This window comes from Apaloderma vittatum, unplaced genomic scaffold, assembly GCF_000703405.1.
Source record: "Apaloderma vittatum isolate BGI_N311 unplaced genomic scaffold, ASM70340v1 scaffold4269, whole genome shotgun sequence".
NCBI lineage: Eukaryota > Metazoa > Chordata > Aves > Trogoniformes > Trogonidae > Apaloderma > Apaloderma vittatum.
Window position 1 is genome coordinate 56,421 of NW_009734486.1, and position 20,410 is coordinate 76,830.

A 20,410-nucleotide genomic window follows, 5' to 3' on the forward strand; every position below is an offset into this window, starting at 1 on the left:
TAGTATTTGTAGTTATAAAACTGAAAAATTTTAAGTATTTCAGAAAAGTTGCAAAAAGTGTAACTGATGGACAAGATCAGACTATGCAGACTATCTGCAATGACTATTTTTGTCTGTACAAAAGCGATACTGTTAAAGTAGTACTCAAAACCACTTCAAAATACAGCTCTTTTCTCTGCTTTCACTGCATTGTACTGCAGTACTAACCACAAACTATGCAACTTTATATGAGAGATGAGGTAACTATTTAGGTAATACAATTACAATCTAATTCGGATAACAGTCATGAGTCAAAGTATCCATAAATTATCAGAAAGTGAAAATGCCTCTGTATCTTCATTGTTACATAACAACAGGCGAGAAATTATTATACAGGATATTACAAGATAAGACAGGATAAAATTTTTACCTGGTGGCATGAGCTTCATAAGAACACGTGCTCCATCTCTAAGAGGTGGCATATTGAGGCTACTGCCCAAGTCTGCAACTTGCCAAAGAAAGGAGATGTATCGAGGATGCAGTGACATGATCTTAAAATAAACAAATAAAAAACACCATAAAAGCTGTTAAAGACAGAGCACAGTAAAAAAATGCTTTCAAACCGTTCATTTTGGAATATGCTTACCACTCCAGGCAAACAGCTTTCCACTTCTGGATTTGGCCCATCACTGTAGTGATTGCCATGGTTGCCCGGAGAACCAGTTGAAGAGTCAGAAGAACTATCTGGACTTGAGGGCATATTAGAATTTATCTGTGTAAGCTTAGCTGTAATTAGCTGAAAAACACAATCATAGTTTTAATACTATGCAAAGAGGAAGTTTCTTTATGAAATAAGCACCTGACATAAGGTTAATAGTATAACTACTTTGCAAGAGTGATCCCACACATGGCACTTTTCAAGCATTTATAATAGGGAAGTGAGGTCTGAATTGACATAAATAATCAACCTGCAACACTCACCGTTTTATCTTTGAGATTCAACTGTCCAATTAATTTTCTGTCATCTGCAGGGTCCACCAGCTCACCTCCGATGAACAGTTCTACTTTTGTGTGTGCGCTATTGGCTTTAATACGATTGAGAATGCAACGCCGTACTTGGCCGATCGTGTCATTTGTATGAGACCAAATGTCCAAATCTTCCACCTGTCGGCCTTGGTTTGGAAAACGAACCACCAGTGTGATATGTTTACCACGAAAAGCTCTGAAAATAAACAAACGAGACTAAGTTACTTATTTCATGAGGGGAAAAAAAAAAAATTTTCCTCCTGTGTTGCAGGTATTTCAACATCAAATCTTCACATACAGTGATAACACTCCAGTTATGAGTTATGAGATTTTGTGAAAGCCCCAGCAATTATGCAACTATAACATACACAGAAACTTTCAAGAAGCCACGCTCCACGCAAGTGCATTAAACATCTGGTTAACTTTACAGTCCGGTTAGGAACACTGACAGAATTTTAAAAACTCTATTATGAAGCTTTAGATCTTGTCTCTGGCTTGTAATTTCCCGATCAAGACGTGTAAACAAAGCTCAGTCAGACTGGCAACTACGTTTTGCTCTCCTAGCAAAACAACTCAGTTATAAATACACCAAGATCAAAAAAAGTCATGAGGTCACCAAGTCTTAATGCCTTCTGTCAAAAGCTGTTAGAAGTTTTAAATGAGAATTCCAATTTTAAAAATCAGAGTGCTTTAAAAAAAATTTAAAGAGGTCAAAAAAAAGAAGAAAAATGTTCACACTAGTAGGAATCACACTTTGCACAATGGCATGGAACTCATTAGGAAAGATGTGTCCAGATAAGCTCAACAAACTAATCCCATGCAACAAAAGAAAAGAAAAAATCCTCATAACTGCTCCTTGCTAACACAGCCTGTGAAAAATTTAGTTTAATCAAATACGCAGCCTATGTAAAAAAACCCCTGCACTCATGGTCTTAACAACAGAAATTAATAAGGACTAATCAATCAATACATACATACAATAAAATGCCGTAGGAGCACTGCAAACTACTGACACATCACGAAGGAACAAAAACCTCTTGGATTTACTTTACAAAAAGGGCATTTAGAACAAAGTCACAACAAATCTTCACCATATCTAAAAATATGTCAGCTGCATCATAAATACATAGCAGTTTCTGCATACTCCTTATGTAATTTCGAGACTTTTCTCCCACAGAAAGCAGTTACCAATATTGGAACATTTAAACAGTTTTCTGTTCTGCTTTCCTCTCTCAGGAAATAAAGTATTTTGTTTGTGAAAACATCTACATAACACTGGAATTAACTGTTTCCTTTTTCTTTGTACCAAAGACAGAACAGCGGTGCTTAGGGTCTTGGTTTAGTACTGGATTAATGGTTGGACTCCATGATTTTTAAGGTCTTTTCCAACGTTAATGATTCTGTGATTTGATGAAAGAAGGAGTAGCCAGGATTTAAACTAAGTTTTTATTCAAGCACAAGAGCGAAGGTATACAAAAAATAAACATGAAAGCATTGTTCTGTTCTTCCTCTTTTTACGAGGAACTTACATAGAGTATTTCACTTAGAGATAATTCTAAATTTAAGCTTGCAAACTAAGATTAGCATCTCTGTAAACAACTCTGGAAGATGAAGGTATACATTAACAACATGCTTTTTTGATTGAGAGGACTATAAGAAACAAAGAAGCTTTGCTCGTACTAAGTTAAAGAATGATACAGCTTTTAAATAATTATCTGAAAAAACCAGAAATACATGCAAAACAGTCTAGCCACAAACTAGTGGAAACTAGTTTATTCTCAGTTCCCGTCTTTTTCATATATGCCTGTACTTGCCTGATTTTTAAAATTATTTTTTTTATTTACTACACATCATACTTTAATGTATTAGCAAACAAAATGGAATTTCAAAACTCTATAAACACATTCCATGAACATAAACACTTCAGAATGTAAAAATCACAAAGATATTTGTAATATTTTAGTTAATAGATAATAAAATCACATACCTTGACATAGGTAGAATAGTTCTCTCTTCGTGGTAATCACTGTCACATTCATTTATATACTCTCTTAGAACAGTCAACACTCTCACCATTCGTATCGCTTCTTGTCTTGCACAATTGATACTGTCTTTATCTCCATCCAAGACACATAATGTATCATAAGAAGCTTTCAGACGATCAAAACAGGACTGAATGAAGTCTTCGTGAATCACTACCTAATTACATTAAAAATTGGTGAAATTACAATAAATATTAAAAAACAAAACAGCAGGATAATTGAATGGTAGAAGTAGAAAACAAAAACTCAGAAAGTTAACTCTATAAAGCTGTTTGATTGCACTTTAGAGTAAACTCTCACTGATAAATAGCTCTAATTTAGTGTGCACTACAAAAATCTTGCATGTCATCACTAGCTGTAACTGTACACAGCAAACTTGCACTTAATTAGAAAAAGTAAACTTTTGCACAGAGAACATTAGTTTGGACTTCCTCTTATTCATTTCCTGAGACTATGTTGAAGAATCTCTAGCTGAGACAATCTAGTACAGGTCAACCTACTTTACGCTAAGAACAAACACAAAACATCTACAGACCACCAGAACAATTCCCACCACCCCAATCACACAACCCAGCAGTGGCAGCTGCAGCAAATCTCTTCCTCCTGCCTGAGACCTAACATCTCCTTGCTCCTGATCTAGCACAACATATAACCTACAGTATCACTGTAAAAAGTTTGCAGCATCTCCGACAGAACCATTAACAGTCATAGCCACGGCACTAAACCACAGACTTGCAGCCCCTGTGCTTAGAGGCAGCTCAGAAGCAAAGGAGTTACCAGTATGCTGCAACAAAGCACTTCTGTGAACATGAAGTAAATCCAACGCTTCCTGCGAGTGTCAGATCCAAGCACGTGCAGATGGACAGATCTGCGTATGCTTAGTAAGCCCAGACCCGTAGCAAGACGGCGACATGCAGCCCATCTGCCGCTACGGCAGGCTACAGCTTGAATGGCTGCAAATGCACCACCTAGAGCAGCTGTGCTGGATCTGACAGACTGGCAGCTCTAGAGACTAGAAAAGTGGTTTTGAGGACAAGTATGAAAACTGGAGTTTTAAGAAATACAACGGGCAAGCTACTAATTGGAGATTGTCTGGAGGACAATATTCCCCCCAAATTTGTGAAATCCCAACAGTTCACTTCCTCTGACCTTTCAGAAACTCATTATCATTTCTCTCTGTCCACTGAAGCAGAGGTCCCAGCAAATATTAACGTAGGGAGGTAATATCTGATTTGCTAGAGCTCAGCTTGACCATTACATGGAAACTGTGACCCTTTGTAAGGGACATGACATAAAAAGAAGATTAGATTAGCTTGTGACAACACTCGGCAGACCCATCCAGTGAACATACCAGTACAAATAAGTACCACAACCGCCAAGTTCAACATAAGGCTTACCTAAGTATATGATATGAACTGTTTTCTCAGTAGGAAGAAATATGACGGATCAATTTAATACAGAAAAATAACCTGAGTTCAAGTCATGAACTATCAGAAAAAAGTCTTAATTCTGCATCTGACCATAACCTGACAGCTGGACTTGGGAGTATACTCTCCAAAACAGGAAAACTATTCTCTGTTTTCAAAGCTTTCAAATATGAAAGTATCACCAAATTGAATTTTATCACCGTTTCTCTATTATATTATATTCCAGTTTTCCTGCTGCTTGTTAGGTTTTTTACCTGATTAACTTGCAACCTTGGGCCAAGATTAGTATAGATCTCTTTAAGAAGATCTATTGCTCTGTTTGCGATGTCATCATTTCCCTGAATCACAACCTAGCACAATATTAAAAAAAAAAAGGCATTAGAACATCTTAAAAACTTTCTTGTATAAAATTTAAAACCAAAATGACTATATAAGCATTTTAACACAACAGTATATCTAATTATTTTATATTGTGAAAGTGACTAAAATGCTTAGTTACAAGATACAATCAATGCAATTTACACTGAAGTTAATTATGAGTCAGAATTAAGAATGAGGTAGTTTAAAGGAGTCCAGAGTTAGAAAAAAAGCCACTGCTTTATAAATAGAGTGAAAGTAGTGTTTATATATTCACCTTCACATCCACTTTCATTCATTTCAGAGACTAAGACAACTATTTTCCAGATGCTTGAACAAGCTACATTACTGAAGTTTTTAAAAACGAATTTCAATGGCTGTGAGTGGGTGGAAAAGGGACGGGCAAATGAGTTCTGTTCCTAACCTGATAATTTGAATTTTAATTACTAGTCACCAGGTCTGAGAGCAGCCCTTAGAGACAACCCCTGCAGGACTCTGACCTGGAACTTTGTGAGTTCTGTCACGCTGCCAAACAGCAGGGCAGATCCAAGTAACCAGACTCACACAATTAAAACATGCTACCATTATGTGGGCACTCTGTACACAAACACCATCTAAAAACTTACTTGTACAGACATAGTGATGTCCTTTGTTTTTAGCTATTACCACCATGATTAAAACACTTAACCCTTCAACAAGCCACAACCAAAATTACTGAATGGCCTCAAGTTGCACCAGGGGAGGTTGAGATTGGTATTAGGAAAAATTTCTTTACTGAAAGAGTGGTGAGGCATTGGAACAGGCTGCCCAGGGAAGTGGTGTAGTTGCCATCCCTGGAGGTGTTCAAAAAATGTGTAGATGTGCATATATTGGGACACGGTTTAGTGGTCATGGTAGTATTGAGTTGATGGTTGGAGTAGATGATCTTAGAGGTCTTTTCCAACCTTAATGATTCTGTGATTTATACGCGGCACATTTTACAAAACACCGCCACAATAATCATGCCACAGTGTGCTACTATAGGTTCTAATACAGCTCTTGAAAACTTAAGAGATATTCTGAAAAAATGAAGTATCAAATCAGATACTGATGTTTTTTACCATTAGGTTTGGCAAGCTTCAGAAAGCTACAATCTTCCTACTGTAAAGCTATAACCATGTTTAGGCAAAAGGTTGCAGATGGAAGAGAAAGAATCACACCAGTGACCACTTGGTCTAATCCAGAATAACTCCACCATACTAAAATGAATGATATGAACTAGCTTACAAAGTACACAAACCAAAGTTTAATTCTAATGTGCGAATGAGAAAGAAAGAGAGGGGAAAACCTACAGATAACTCACTTGGAACAATCCTTTCTTCTTCAACAATACAGACAATTTTTTAATCTTATGTGCATATACAAAATATACTTCATATTTAAAATAACTTTCCAGGAAACACCGGTCTGCAAAGTTACCAGCTTGCATACTTGCTGGAAGGATGGTGCTGTCAACATTTATGCATTTAGTTTGAAAAAGTAGCTTTCTGTAATTTCAGTTTCTAACTAATAAATTACACATTCCTGAAGTAGAAAAAGATGGAGAAAGACTTAGTAGTTAACGCTGCAGATGCTTCCTCCAATTAACTCACCCTCCAAAGGTAGTCTAATCCTATTAATTCCAGATCATCCATCATATAGGCTCGTCTCTTTGCTACTAGCTTGCCTTCACGACAGTTCACAGCTTTGAAGAAACGTTCAAAACATTTCATTCCATTTTCTGTTAATAGGGAAGGATCCAGCTGAAGCACATTATTTTCAAAGAAGTCCTTATTAATGTCAGGGTCTAAGTCTGGTTCATCCCCCATTAGTTTGGAATACCATTTAAAACAGGCTTCACGATCACAAAGATAAACCGCATTTTCAGCTAAACACTTCCATATTTGCTTCGCCTGCGGGGCACAGAGCCACAGCTGACCATCCTTCAATAAAAATCTTGAGCAAAACAAAGAGACAATTAACAGCACTGTCTAACAGACATCTAGAGTTACAATTCAAGTAAAAAGTACAGGCAAAAAGGCAAATAGGCATATTATACATGTATATATAAGCATGACCCTAAAAACTTTATTTACATCATCTGTCCACTCATAATTAGTCCCACAATTTCTTAGTAAGTCTGAATGGATGAAGATCTTAGAGTCCAAACAAGAAAAAGGAGTAAGATTTGGCAAAAAATGTTCTACATGAAAGTACCAAGCATTGCTTAGATATTACACACAAAAAAGATTGCACACCTCCTAATGTAAATTATTTAGTTTAAAAGTCACGTCACAACATAAGAGATTAAATTACTCCTGCATCATTCACTATGTTTTAGCATTCTCTTTAATAAAATCCCAAATTAAGTTATCAATTCTATGGAACAGAGCCAGAAACAGACATCAATGAACTAGAAATTTTTCCTTTTATTTGAGTAAGTTTTTCATTTATGTTAAATTATTACTAAAGAATCATTAAGAACTTCAATTCCGAGAGCTAACATTATCATTTTTTCTTCCTGAACTATTCTTAATCAAAGTTCTTCAGAATAATTAGAATAATTTTTCTGATTCAAAATCCTAACTGTGTAAAAGAAATCAGGGACTAAGTTATGGCATTGCATTTCAGAAATTGCTACCTACATATGCCACATTTGACAGCCATGGGACTTCATAAATTCCTTTACATTAACAACTAGTGAACATAAATTTAAGGAAGTTAGAATTTTTAACATGCAATAAGGATTTATTAAGTCTGCTATCCATATGCTATTGTATAATTTCATTAAACAGTTATTCAACACTTCAGTTTAATTCATAAAAATTATTGGTAAAATTTTAAAAAGTAAAAAAGGTCTCCCTTAGGAAACAATTAAAAAAAATACTGCAGAATTTGACAGTTTGACAGTTCATGCATTTTTACTCGCCTAGGAACAGGTTAAAAGCAAGTTAAAAGCTGAGACATAATCTAAAAAGCATCAACACAATGCAGCTCTGTGATGAGCAGAGATACTTTGTTTCCTTATTTTCCTCAAACAGTAGCTGGTCAAAAGTTAGCCAAATATTTTTTTTATTCCAACCTCTTTCTAAGGATAAGTTGCTGACAACCTAACCTGAGTGTCTGACAAAAGTATATGTCAGTGTATTATTATGGATTTCAGTCTGGTGTGGTACAAGAAATAAGGAACCATGAACACATCTCTATATGAAGTATTATAAATTTTCAGCTAAGTTACCCTAATATGTTTGTAACTTTATCCACATGCACCCTGTACTCAAGTCAGTAGTCCTGCACACAGACAGAAAAATCCCATACAAATCTTGGTGTACAATCAGAGCCTTGGATTGCAAAGATCTTAATAAATTTAATTTTAATATTCCAATACTGACATAGAAGCCCTCTGGGGGAAAAAAAAACGACAAGAAAAACAAAACAAAAACATTCTATTTTTGCATCTTTTCATTTTAAAAGAAGTTAACAACAACTTAAAGCTACATAAGAGAGATACCTAGCTGGTTTTTTTTTTCTTTGAAGTATTCTCACAGAAGTTAAACAAGGGATCAAGTTAAAACTAACCGTAAGAAGTTAAGTCGCTCCTGCACTTCCTGCACATGACTGTATCTGCTTCCTGGTCTTACAGTTTGAGGATCATATTCACCATGCTCTGCAAACACAATAAGTTTTATTAGACAATGCAGTCAGAAGTCAGGCTGACTCTAAGAGACATGACATGTTTGAAGGCTTGTTAGTCTGAGTATAATTAAACTAACTCAAAATCCAATAAATTTTCTGTAAGGTGTACGAAAATAATTTTCAGCAGCTTGCCACCAGTTAATATTGCTTCCTACACTAAAACGGCTACAGAAAACCACTACTGAAATCTATAATCAAATCAACAAATAATTATGCACAGATACATGTGCTCACTGTTCAGTAAAACAAAAGTACTACAGAACAACTAAGAAGCTGCATTCTACTTATTCGAAACAGTTTTTCCTTATTTCATTTGAAGCCAGAAGTAATTTTCCTTATGAAGTCCTAAGTCAGTTGAAATAAAAGCATAGCAAGCATGCAGTTCAGATTAACCAGTGTTAACTGAGCTACTGAGGGTGCTTTAGTTTCACTGCAGAGCGTCTTTTAAAAAATTACTATTTTCCTTTTCTAGGGGTTTTTCTCTCCAGAGAAAATAATGACTCCAGTTCTTTAACACCTTTATAAGCAGCTACATAAACAACACCACTTAGAGGAGGAAAGTACATGACAACTTTATACACTGCAAGTTTCCAAGTACAAAATTCAAATGCCTGCAATACTGATGAGCTTGAAACAGAAGTTGAATAATTTGCAAGTAAGGTAAGAAGACAAATGCCCACCTACATTTTACTAACTCTCAGCATAATATTTTGTTTAATAAACAGCTGTTTGCTTCACGGGAACTTTGTTTTGGTGTCGTTCTGTTTGGATTTTTGTTGTTGCTGGTTTTTTTACAAATTAAAAAGATATAATCTAGATGTGTACTTCCCTACCTTGATCTGTGCCAGTAATATTTCACTATGACACGTTTACTATGACAGCTCCATTGCATACTAATTAATGCTGTACTTCCCACTTGCAAAGGAGTATGGATTGCATTTAACTAAGATGAGCCAGCTGTGGGAGACAGCATCATGACAATATCCAGACTAACAATAGAAGATACTAATTTCAGTTCTATCTCCTACTGTATCAAGGAGGGGGAAAAAACCCAACAAAACAAGTCTAGCAGCTGAAAGTGCATCATCAGTGTTTCAAAACAGGAAGAAAAATAATCATGATAAATATCACTCTCTATATACAAATGCAAAAAGTACATTAGCACACAAAACAAAAGGGAAAACAGAAAACTAGTTGTTAATTCATGCCTACAAAACTGAAGACATGTTTCACCAGAAATCCTTCAAAAATTTAAATTATAATCCTAAAAAAGTGAGCATAAGTAGGCAATTACAAAAAGAGATGTGAAAAAAAATCTGAAGAAAGAATATAAAAGTAACAGAACAGAAATTATATAAGTATTTAAAGTAGAACACCTGAAAAATATGCTATGGGTCTAGCAAAGAAACAATTATGGTACATAAGCATATTGCAGAGAAATTAAAACTAATTACTTCAAGTGTTGAGTGTTTTGGATAGTTTTTTGTTTGATTTTGTTTTGTTGGGATGGAGATGATGCTGTTTGTCCATTTTAACTACAGGGACTATCTAGGTTTTTCTTCCCTAAACAGAGGTTAATTAATTCACAGACACAAGTTTCAGCAGAAGAATTCAAGTGTTAAAGGCCAGTAAATTGCCCAAAGGCAGTTGTATGTACTTAGAATTCTGAAAAACCCTCAACTACAAAAACAAACAAACAAAAACTCCAAAATCCCTCAGTCTCCCTAAATATTCTCCAGCTTGGCTTCTTTCTACGTTTGCCCAATTTATTTTCTACACTGTGCATCCCAGCATCCCATCGCAAGTCCAAGTGCAATGTCCTTAAAAATTCCTTCTACATATATGAGCAGAAGAATGGACAGAGAAATCATAGATCAAAAAATGACTGGTTGAAAATTTAAGTGTACTTAGTGATAAACACACATAGAAGATCATATGATACAATTTCTACAAATAATTACATTTCATTAGCATTTTGGATGTTTTTATTACTTCAGAAAAATAGAAGATAAAGGAGAACTGGCTAGCAATCTCTTAAAAACTTCAAAAAGTCTTTGATAAATAGTAAAAAAGATGAAACTGTGATCTCCTCCTTCAGGACTACAGAACGCAACAAGCAGATATCTCACACAGACTTTGCGGAGTTGGAGGAAAGGGCAAGTTCAATAGAAAAGAAAGTCATATACCATGGAAAAAAATTCTGAAAAATAGATTAGGCTTTTCTTTAATCTTAAAAAGGCAAACATATAAAGAGGAGTGTGGCAGAAAAGAATATACATTAATGATTAACAGAAGAATAGGAACACTGTTCTCTATCACAAGACACAAATATGGAAGACTTTGAGGTAAATACAAATATAGCAAATTCAAAAGTAATTACAAATTAAATAAATCAATCACAAACTACACAGCAATTGTGGTGTTAACTGCCAAAAAAACCTGCAGGTGGCTGGTGTTTTTTTTTTCTGTGGCATTTGTTTGACCTGTGCTGTTTGGATGTTTGCCTTGAATCTTCTCCCTCTGTCTCATTCACCTTCTTCAGCTAAGCTCAGTTCTGCAGCTGTCTGGGTCTTTCTTCTTGCCCTCACCACCACAAGCTTCTTTCTACTTTCATTTATTCCCTTCTTCCCTTCCCTGCTCCCTGGCATCTCTTCTCCTGCTCCAGGAAGGCAAACTTCACAGTGCTCGTTCTCTCTCTATGTTCTACTCTATTTACTATCTAAAATTCAAACTGAAAGAGAAGTTGCACTCGAGCTGCGCATTACAGTCTTCATTCAGTATTTGGAACATCAGAAGATATTTTCTGGCTGGCTTCAATCACTTAATAAATCACTTAATAAAAACAATCCACACTGCTCTTCATCTGGTTTTGTAGTTTGAGTAGAAGATCTGCAGCAGCTTCGTATCAAGAAGGTACAATTTAATTGCTTTTTAATTAGATTAAATTTAAACTCTTTTCACACTGTTAATTCCCAACCTGTTGAAGATGTTTATATTATTGCTTTATCAAGTCATTATAGCTGGGGCGGGGTGGGGCGGGGCAATGGCATGTATTTTTTGGCACAAGAAAAGCATCAGGCAAGACATTAGCCTAATTTTTCTGCCAAAGTCATCAACAATTTGATACATAAACTGTATTGTCCAAATAGCCTTTTGCCCTCAGAGTTCAAAAATAATTGAAATTAATGAATAATGGTTCATACATTAATCGTATGCACAGGCTATTTTTGAACAAAGACAACATTCCATTAGAATATAGTTGCTGATTATGCTTCCTTCCTAACCCTGAGGCCAAACCCCAGATTTCATAGCTGGCCAAAGCCCAAGAGAAAGAGAGAATCCTATAATCACAGATTTTAAGTTATCCATAGAGTTAAGATGTGAAGTTTATTATAAAAGAAACTGTATTTTTGCATCACTTAAAAGTTAACGAGCACTCCAACAGCTTACAGATAATAACTTTTCTATTCCACCTTCCTGGAAAAGACAGTCTAAGACAGTATGGCTTGAAAACAGAACAAAAGCATTTACTGTTACTTTAACATTAATTAGTGCAATGCTATCATTAACTAAGGAACTTAAATTAGGGTAACCCCCTTTGTGTGTTCCTGAATAGAGAAATATAGCTGCGGTATGCATATTTAGCTTAAGTGTCATTCTCAGGGACCTACACTTGGCCGAAGCCATCATCCTCATATAGCACCACTACTCAAACAAGTCTTCAAAGACTTATTTTGGATATCTTTTATCAAGTAATGGAAAATTAAATGAAATTCAAAATGAAAGGCATCCAGGCAATTCACCCAAGCGCTGGAGGACACACGCACGCACTTCACAACGTGCAAATATCCTGTCCTTTCTCAGTAATCTACAGTGAACTCCTACAGAACATACTTTGTTGTTTTTGAGATGCCACTGAAAGGCCGGTGGGATGTTATGATGCCAGGGTAGGGTGGTCTCTAGTTCCAGTTAGTAAAGTAGATGGGGAACGTGTACATCTTCCCCTCTCACTTCTATTGCCTTAATTCTATATACAAAGTACTGTGGCCCAGTGTAACAAGGAGCTTCCTGGTCCACCATTCTCCTTCACTTCCCTATTTCCACCTCAGTAGCTAGAAAGCTAATCCAGAATAAGTGGGTAAACTCAGCAGCAAAGGGTTGAGTTCAGCTTGAAATATATAAATACTAACATGACATGCTGCCAAAGTATTGCTGATAACAAATGCAGTGAGAAAGTAACTAAACAGAAATGGGAGTTGCATAGTAAAAAGAAACACTACCCCTGTGGTTTAAAATCCTTGTCCCTGATAAATTCCAAACACTGGCTTCAAACAGGGGTGATAAAAACACTTCTCAAAGGAGCCTACAAAAATTAAAAACTAAAGTGGGACAAAATCCAAGATTATTATTAGGACCTTCCACAGAAATAACCACCCTAGCCTAAGTAGGGCAAGACGATGTTTATCAATCCACAGATAAACAAGAGCTGGCACATCCCCATATTCTGCTGTAAAACACACCACATTTTCAATTATGAAACAAAATGTCTATATTTTAAGCTTTTCTTGCCCAATCAGACACCATAATCAACCCCATGGATGGCTGAAAATTAAACGAATAAATGTAATAGATACTTCATCACAAGAATTTGCTTTTAATTTCATTTTCAACTGGAGTTTTCATATGCTCTACTTATGAGGAAATTTTTGTTTTAAACTTACCTTTAGCATACTGCCTCATGCTTTCCATATAGGCAGAGAGATTTTCTGCAACCAATGTAACTAGGGCATGATTGTGCTGAAGTTGATTGATTAAGTCATGTCGGTAAAATACATGGGGACTTCGCTGAGTTTGACTGAAATTGAGATACAAAGTGTTACAAGAAAAGCAGAGAATTCTTGCACCTAACAGTTCAGAAATCAATTTAAGGAACTCATCTTTGACGCAAGTTCCAAACTTTCCTCAAAGATCTCTAACAGACTGTATATGAAGTTTTTGATTACTTTTTTCTTTGACACATCAACAGTTCTTACCAGTCATTAAAAGTAGTTAATTTATGAGGATTATACTGTCACAGTGTGTATGAAGAATACCAAAGCAAGCTGAAAAGCTGAGTATGCTGAAGAAAGAGTATCTGCAGCAAGAGAGGAACAGAAATACCTGCCCACAAACAAGAGACCCTCCACTGTGGTATAACTACAAGACGCATAACCAGTTTCTTCCACATTCACCTAATGCTCATTTCTAAATTTAATATTTTTTAAATTTTAAAACAATAGGTAAAACTAGGTCAATTTTAAAAATGAAAGCTCAGAGTCTTAAAACTATAGTTGAAGAACACTAGCAAATGATAGCACTAGTTCTTTCGATACTTCAAAAATCCTGCACAACTCTATATTTTTTTTTCTAACAATATCTGAAAAAACGCTGGTGGAAACAAACAAAAAAACAGTTATGCAGAGCCTATAGTCTTACGAAAAAACAGAGAAGTTCAATAAAGGAAATAACCAAATAAATAGTGAAATAATAATTTAAGTCTAATATCAAGAGCTGGCCAAAAATGCTGCTCTTAAACAATATTAGACATATTTAAATAACAAAAGTAAACTGCAAGAGAAAATAAAGAGCTTTGGTCCAAAATCCACACACCATGAACACAATCAAATTCTAGAGCTTAAGGGACGAATCACCCCTGCAGAACAGTCTTAGAATGCCTCAACTCCTGGAGACCGGAGCACTGACCTCAGCTGCAAAAAAAACCCCATAAAACTGAGCTGCTATTCCACAGTAAAGAGAGAAGAAAAAAACAAACCAAAAGACAGGGGTGGAGGTGGGAAGAGAGGTGCTCCTCATTGTACTGCTGTTCAAGCTGATCCCATACTCTGTCCTGAAGAAATACGTGATTTCAGACCTGTTCTTTCCCGCAACACTTAGGAAAGTAGGCTGCAGAATGAGCTGAATGGGTTACGGGTAGGAATCCTCATCCTTCCTAGGAAACAGGATCTCTACTACATGACCTGCAGCACCTTCTGAGTAGGAAAGGCAAAAAATCCCATTTCCAGCATCAGCTGATAATGCAGCTGACAACCACACTTCACAACAGATGTAACAACAACAGACAACTATTCATTAGGCCAAAGATCATTGTCAATCGGCGTTTAAGAGACAGAAGCCATGAACACCTTTCTAATAATTATTTGAAATCAACAGAATTCACCCTGCTAAGTACAGAGGTCTTCAGAAGATTAAATTTCATATTATGCAGAGCTTTCCAAAACAGCTTGAAAGAAGTACTTAAAACGCAGATTGTGTCTAAAAAAATCCATAACCAGACATTTGTCAGAGAGAAATCAAAATGGATGGAAGCATGAAGTAAGGAAACATACAAAACTTCATATATTCAGGAAGAACACCCTAATTTTTCACTCTTCAATTAGACTTCATTCCATCTCCACCAACCTTCCTTGCCCAGCATAAACCAGGAGGAAAAACACCAAAAGTTTGCATGTCTCTATTTTAGTGGCTACCCAAGATGTTGCCTCTAGATACACATCTACAGGGGATAAGAGTAAATAAGAATATTGACTATTTGGGAAAAAGATTTGATTAATCAATTAAAGGAATAGGCAGAAGCAAGGCATGGTATTTTGCGTCATCAAGCTATTGGAGTGTGTGTTTATATATCCATAATATTATGCATTTGCACCAACCTTAATATCACAAAAAAAGAAAAAAAAGCTTTATCTGCAGAAGACTAAATAAATCTCCTGCGCTAGACATTTTTTACTTTTCTCTTTTCTAAACCACATGCACAAACAGCAAATTTGGATGCGTGGATTCACCTTGGTTAGTAACTACTTACAAAAGTTGAGTAATTATAATAACTGGACTTATGAGCTTTAGTTGTGCGTTGTTACGTAGTAATTGTGACATTTAAGATGTTAACTAGGTCATCTGCTAGAATGGGGTCAAAGGGAAGAAGATTATCTTTTGGCACCAAAAAAAGTTAACAACAACTTTCTACCATGCTTTCTGGAACTTAAGCAAACTCCATGTGCAACTATGCAATTATTCTTTAAGCACCTAAGCTATATGATGATGTTGCCTTTGGGACATATTCCTGTAGTAATAGCTGAGGAGCACGAAAAATTGAAGGAAACAGCAGAACTCATCTTTTCATTGTGTTTCTACTAAATAGGTATCAAAAGCCAATGTATAAGAAGAAAAATTAGCATTGCAAAATGGATGTTAAAGTACTCTGGAAATACGAAAAACAACTTTTCATAGCTAGAACGCATGCTTGTTTACTAGAAAAATAGTGGCAAACTGACAAAGGCAAAATTCTGAATAACTTTAAATGTACTTAGAGAAAAAGAAAAGATTTAGGTGCACATATAACTTGCCCAACATTATACTGCGCAAGTAACTCAGCTTTTGAAGTTGAGTGCTCTTTGCTAGATGAACAAATACCACGTACCATTAAAAGCAGATATTAAAGGTCCAAATAGCAGTGACGCAAAATTCCAAATAACTTTAAATGTACTTAGAGAAAAAAAAAGATTTAGGTGCACATATAACTTGCCCAACATTATACTGCGCAAGTAACTCAGCTTTTGAAGTTGAGTGCTCTTTGCTAGATGAACAAATACCACGTACCATTAAAAGCAGATATTAAAGGTCCAAATAGCAGTGACTAAACCCAGTAAAATTTATATAGGCTAAAAAGTGATGTGAAACTAGCATCATTGTTTGCCTTAAAGCACTAAGGAACCCTCACACTCTTATAAAGGGTCCTCTTAATGCTCAGTTAATTCTTGTCGGCAAGCAATTTAGGAGACCAATCTTATATCATTGAGTAGATACAGGTCAAATTTAAGTGCTTGAAATTGGTCTATAGGAAGCTCTACCTCCATCCGCCAACACAAAGAAAACTAAGGTGATTAATTATCTGTAGACTAAAGGTCAATATGCTGTGTAATAAAGTTGACTATTCCTTAAGAAGCACCTTTGCACCTGGAAGAATTCTTGCACTTAAATAAGAATTATTTTATCATGCTGCTGCAGTTCTCATTAAGTTGAACTTCCCGAAACCTCGTGGTCAGGGAGTTCAGTTTTGCCAAAGCAAGTGTATCACCAAATAGTCGCTTTACTCAACTGCATGAGTAACTAGCAACAATCAAATCCTTATCAGAAGAAATTTGTACAGTGCCCATGGCATAATATAATTTATACTTATTTTTGCCAAGAGTCAGCAGGCTCAGTTGTTCTAGACCGAACTTATAATAGCCACTGCCAACCAACTGAATCACCCTAAAGGAGTAGTGCAGAGATTATGCATTAACGTTGCACTCCGAAAGCTCTGTGAAATGTTTTTGAGGCAGCTGTCACAAATGTCTGCTTTGATCCTTTTTCGATCCAAAATCTAGAACAATGTTAAGAGATTAAAATTTTAAGGTAGACAAGGTAAGCTGATAGGGTCCGGCATTGGATGTGTACGTTACAATTTTCAATCCATATCAATGTTAAGAGTTATCAGAAAACTCAGAGGACTTCAAAGTCACTGATTACTTCAAAATGATGTTTTCACTCACTAGGTTTCCTAGTCACTTGGGCAGTAATAGTAACTGACTAAAAAATTCCCTCAACAGTATCTTGCTAACAAAGGTTTCTCCATAGGAAGAGGTCTTTGTAAGTCCCTTGATTAAAACCTTCAATTCAAAAACTACTTTCCTGCTGTGTGTATTTTCAGATTCTACATAAAAACGAGGTATTATTACCACTGCAATTCAGACTTTCCTGAAATGTTAGGAATGGAAGAGATTGTCTGACAAAGGGGAGGAAGGAAATAAGATAGAGATAGTCAAGCCATCTAAATTTCCACAACCAAAAGAAATAAGGTTCCTCCCAAGATTAAACCTAATCAGTGCAGAAACCTAAGCAGGGCCTTGAACGAGCTCTGCTTCAACAACCACTTAAAGGAACACCTCTTTGTTAAGGCACTGTGCTAAAAAGCACTCACCTTAAACAACTACCACAAACAACCAGGTAGCTACGATCACCCAGATCTTACATCATGTATAAGATAAAGGACTCCAAGACACAGAACACAGATGCATTCACTAACAAGCAGGCAACTTTGTGACCTTGTTGGAAAAACCTCAAAAATTCATTAATCTGAAACTGCAAAGGATTAAAATGTCATGAAAATTGAGAAAGACGTTGCAAACTAAATGATTTAAGAAAGCTCCGAAAGCCAGAAATGCAATATTATCATAGCTTTTAAAACAGTATCAATAAGAAGCGTGCAAACTGAAGGCTCGTTTTCTTCAACTTTCCCTGTCTTGATCCTTTTTACAAGTAGCCTTTAATAGCAACACTGATTTGAATAGTTTACCTGCTTACAAGAATTGAAGCAAAGCAATTATGTAACATTGATAAGCAAACATGTTTTTCTAGAGTTTATAAAATATCTGATGTGGATACAAAAACTGCTAGGGGTGCAGAATTTCAGACATTTCTGTAGTGAGAGGACATTTAAAATAATGAAAACAAGCAAATATATTTCAAAAATCACTGTCTGTTTGGACTTGTTTGGGTTTTTTTTCTTCCTTTTAGAAACAAATAAAAACAAACCCCAGGATACAAAAAAAAAAATCAAAAAAACAGTAAAACCAACCCAATACATTTCTAATCTCTTCCATTCAGGAGACAGAATCATTAGAGTATTTTTCCCAAACAGAAAAAGTCACTTTTGATTTCAAGTGTATAAACTAGATAACCTGTATATATTTATACTTTTAACCTGTTAGGCAGGGAAGTCCACAGATAATAGAAAAATAACCCCCAATTTTCCACAAATCAAACTAGTCTTGTAAAAATTAATAAAAGCATGTTTGAGGAAACAGTTAATGCTTCCCTACTGAACCTAGGTGTTTGTATTTTTAGAGGTTACTTTCATATATGCTAAAATAAACTCAAGAACATCTTCAAACACAGGATATGATTTTATCTAAGCGTTCCCTGCTTCTTGTAAAAAACCTCATTCCAACCCATCTGACTTTTAACAGACAAAATTTTACTTGTGTTCCATCCTTACCTCAAGTTTTGTGGTGCTTCACCAAACAAACTGCAAATTTCTCTAATTTGTTTTAGTGCAGGAATGACCCATTTGTCATTTGTGCGAAGCTCTTCTATAAAACGATCTATCCACTGGATCTTTTGCGTATCTCGATCCTTAAAGAACAAGTATTTATAATCAAAATCAAGTATGGTGCAGAAACTACCACCATTCCCTTACTTTCTAAGGTAGAATAGGGCATACAAAGCCACACAAATACTAGACCAACTGATTTTGGTCTGTGCTCAAAGTATTTGAGCAGCACTACATGTTGGCAGACGCAATCAGTGTGTTACAAACTCTCTGCCTTCAAGCACTTAAGCATTCGGTACATATTTAAGAAAACCTAGATGCAGCTAGAGAGGATCATCAGTGTTTAACTAATTTGTACTTTCCCATTTTTCATTTATTTCTACTCACTGGTACTCAGAGTAAACTGCTATAAAAATGATAAAATGTTCCTTAGAAACTAAAAAAACACCACCAGTGGCTGTCAAGACAGATAAATGGATTAATTTTGAACCATAATGAATTATCATTTTGGCAGACTTCCACAGAAGTTGCGGTGGGGAAAAGAGAGTATGTAATAGTTTTCATTGTCCTTTGCTAGGTTCTTTCTAATACTACCCGAGACATGTAAGGACTTACTGAAAAACCAAAACAACAGTCAAACTTAGCATAATCAAATTGGGTGAAAAAAGCAAAGACAGGAGGGGGGCTTCTTGTCCTTCCTCCCTATTTACTTTGGTAGGGTTCTTTTCCAATTCCTCCAAAGTGCTCATGACAGTATGTCACCGACTGCAAGACGACGGGTAAACTCACATATTTTACTCTACCTGGATGTTGGTAGAATAATAAAAATCTAATGTAAGGAACATTTTTGTTAAATTACCAAATACCTTGCATTTTTCATGGAGGATAGAAGGAAACTGCCAGTGACTGATTTCACAATAAAACATACCAGATTGCTCACCTGTGAACAGCTGTAATCTAAAATTTTAATATGGGCACTAAGAGCCTGGTCCATGATATCAACTGGTACATCATCGCTATGAGCCAAATTCCACAAGAGGTTCAGCACTTTGTGTGCCATCACACCATCCTTGTCATCCTCTGCAAGACGACGAATTAACTCAAGTAGTTTTTCACGCTGTTTCTTGCTTGCATTTGTCCAGCTTGCCTAAGAAAATATTTTATTTGGCATGAAAACTTTTTAAAATCCCACACATAACCTGCACTGTTAATGAATGATGCAACTACATAAAAAGTTTTTTTATGTAATTTCTTTCATTAAAAATAAATACCACATTAAATCAATACACGTCAGACACAACTGAATAGCTCTTCCAGTGTTTACATCTAAAGTGTATTCGACTTCAGACTTGAAAAAAAAAAAATTTCAATAAAGGTCAGAGATGTGAAACATTACTTCATATCCATATGAATATTTAGTTTGGTATCTGGATTACAGAACATCAGACTCATATTCAACCAACTAGAAACCATCCATTAATCAGAGTATAAACTGCATGTAAATTAAAACATGTCTACAACAAATTTTTCTAAAAATAGATTCTACAAAGCTGGCTTACACTTCTAGTACAGCAGCTAATGTCTTAAAATAGTAAAAACAAGCCAGGCAGCACCTGGAAGCTGCAAGTGCTAATATTAGCATACGTAGAAAGACAGCAAATAATATCAAGTTTCAGAAACAAGCTCTTTCATGATTTTGATCAAATCATTTTATG

General features: G+C 35.7%; 1 protein-coding gene across 2 annotated transcripts in view; it reads right to left on the bottom strand.

The window, feature by feature from the left end:
- LOC104279105 (probable ubiquitin carboxyl-terminal hydrolase FAF-X) overlaps positions 1 to 20,410 on the bottom strand; it is a 78,897-nt gene that overhangs the window by 40,489 nt on the left and 17,998 nt on the right. For both annotated transcript variants that reach the window (XM_009876282.1, XM_009876281.1), the window contains exons 11-20: positions 19,636 to 19,842; positions 18,642 to 18,778; positions 13,267 to 13,400; positions 8,429 to 8,516; positions 6,463 to 6,805; positions 4,729 to 4,824; positions 2,993 to 3,204; positions 961 to 1,201; positions 626 to 775; positions 410 to 530 (exon numbers count right to left, since the gene is read on the bottom strand). In XM_009876282.1, coding sequence (XP_009874584.1) covers positions 410 to 530; positions 626 to 775; positions 961 to 1,201; positions 2,993 to 3,204; positions 4,729 to 4,824; positions 6,463 to 6,805; positions 8,429 to 8,516; positions 13,267 to 13,400; positions 18,642 to 18,778; positions 19,636 to 19,842 — 1,729 coding nt within the window. The remainder of the gene's footprint in view (positions 1 to 409; positions 531 to 625; positions 776 to 960; positions 1,202 to 2,992; positions 3,205 to 4,728; positions 4,825 to 6,462; positions 6,806 to 8,428; positions 8,517 to 13,266; positions 13,401 to 18,641; positions 18,779 to 19,635; positions 19,843 to 20,410) is intronic.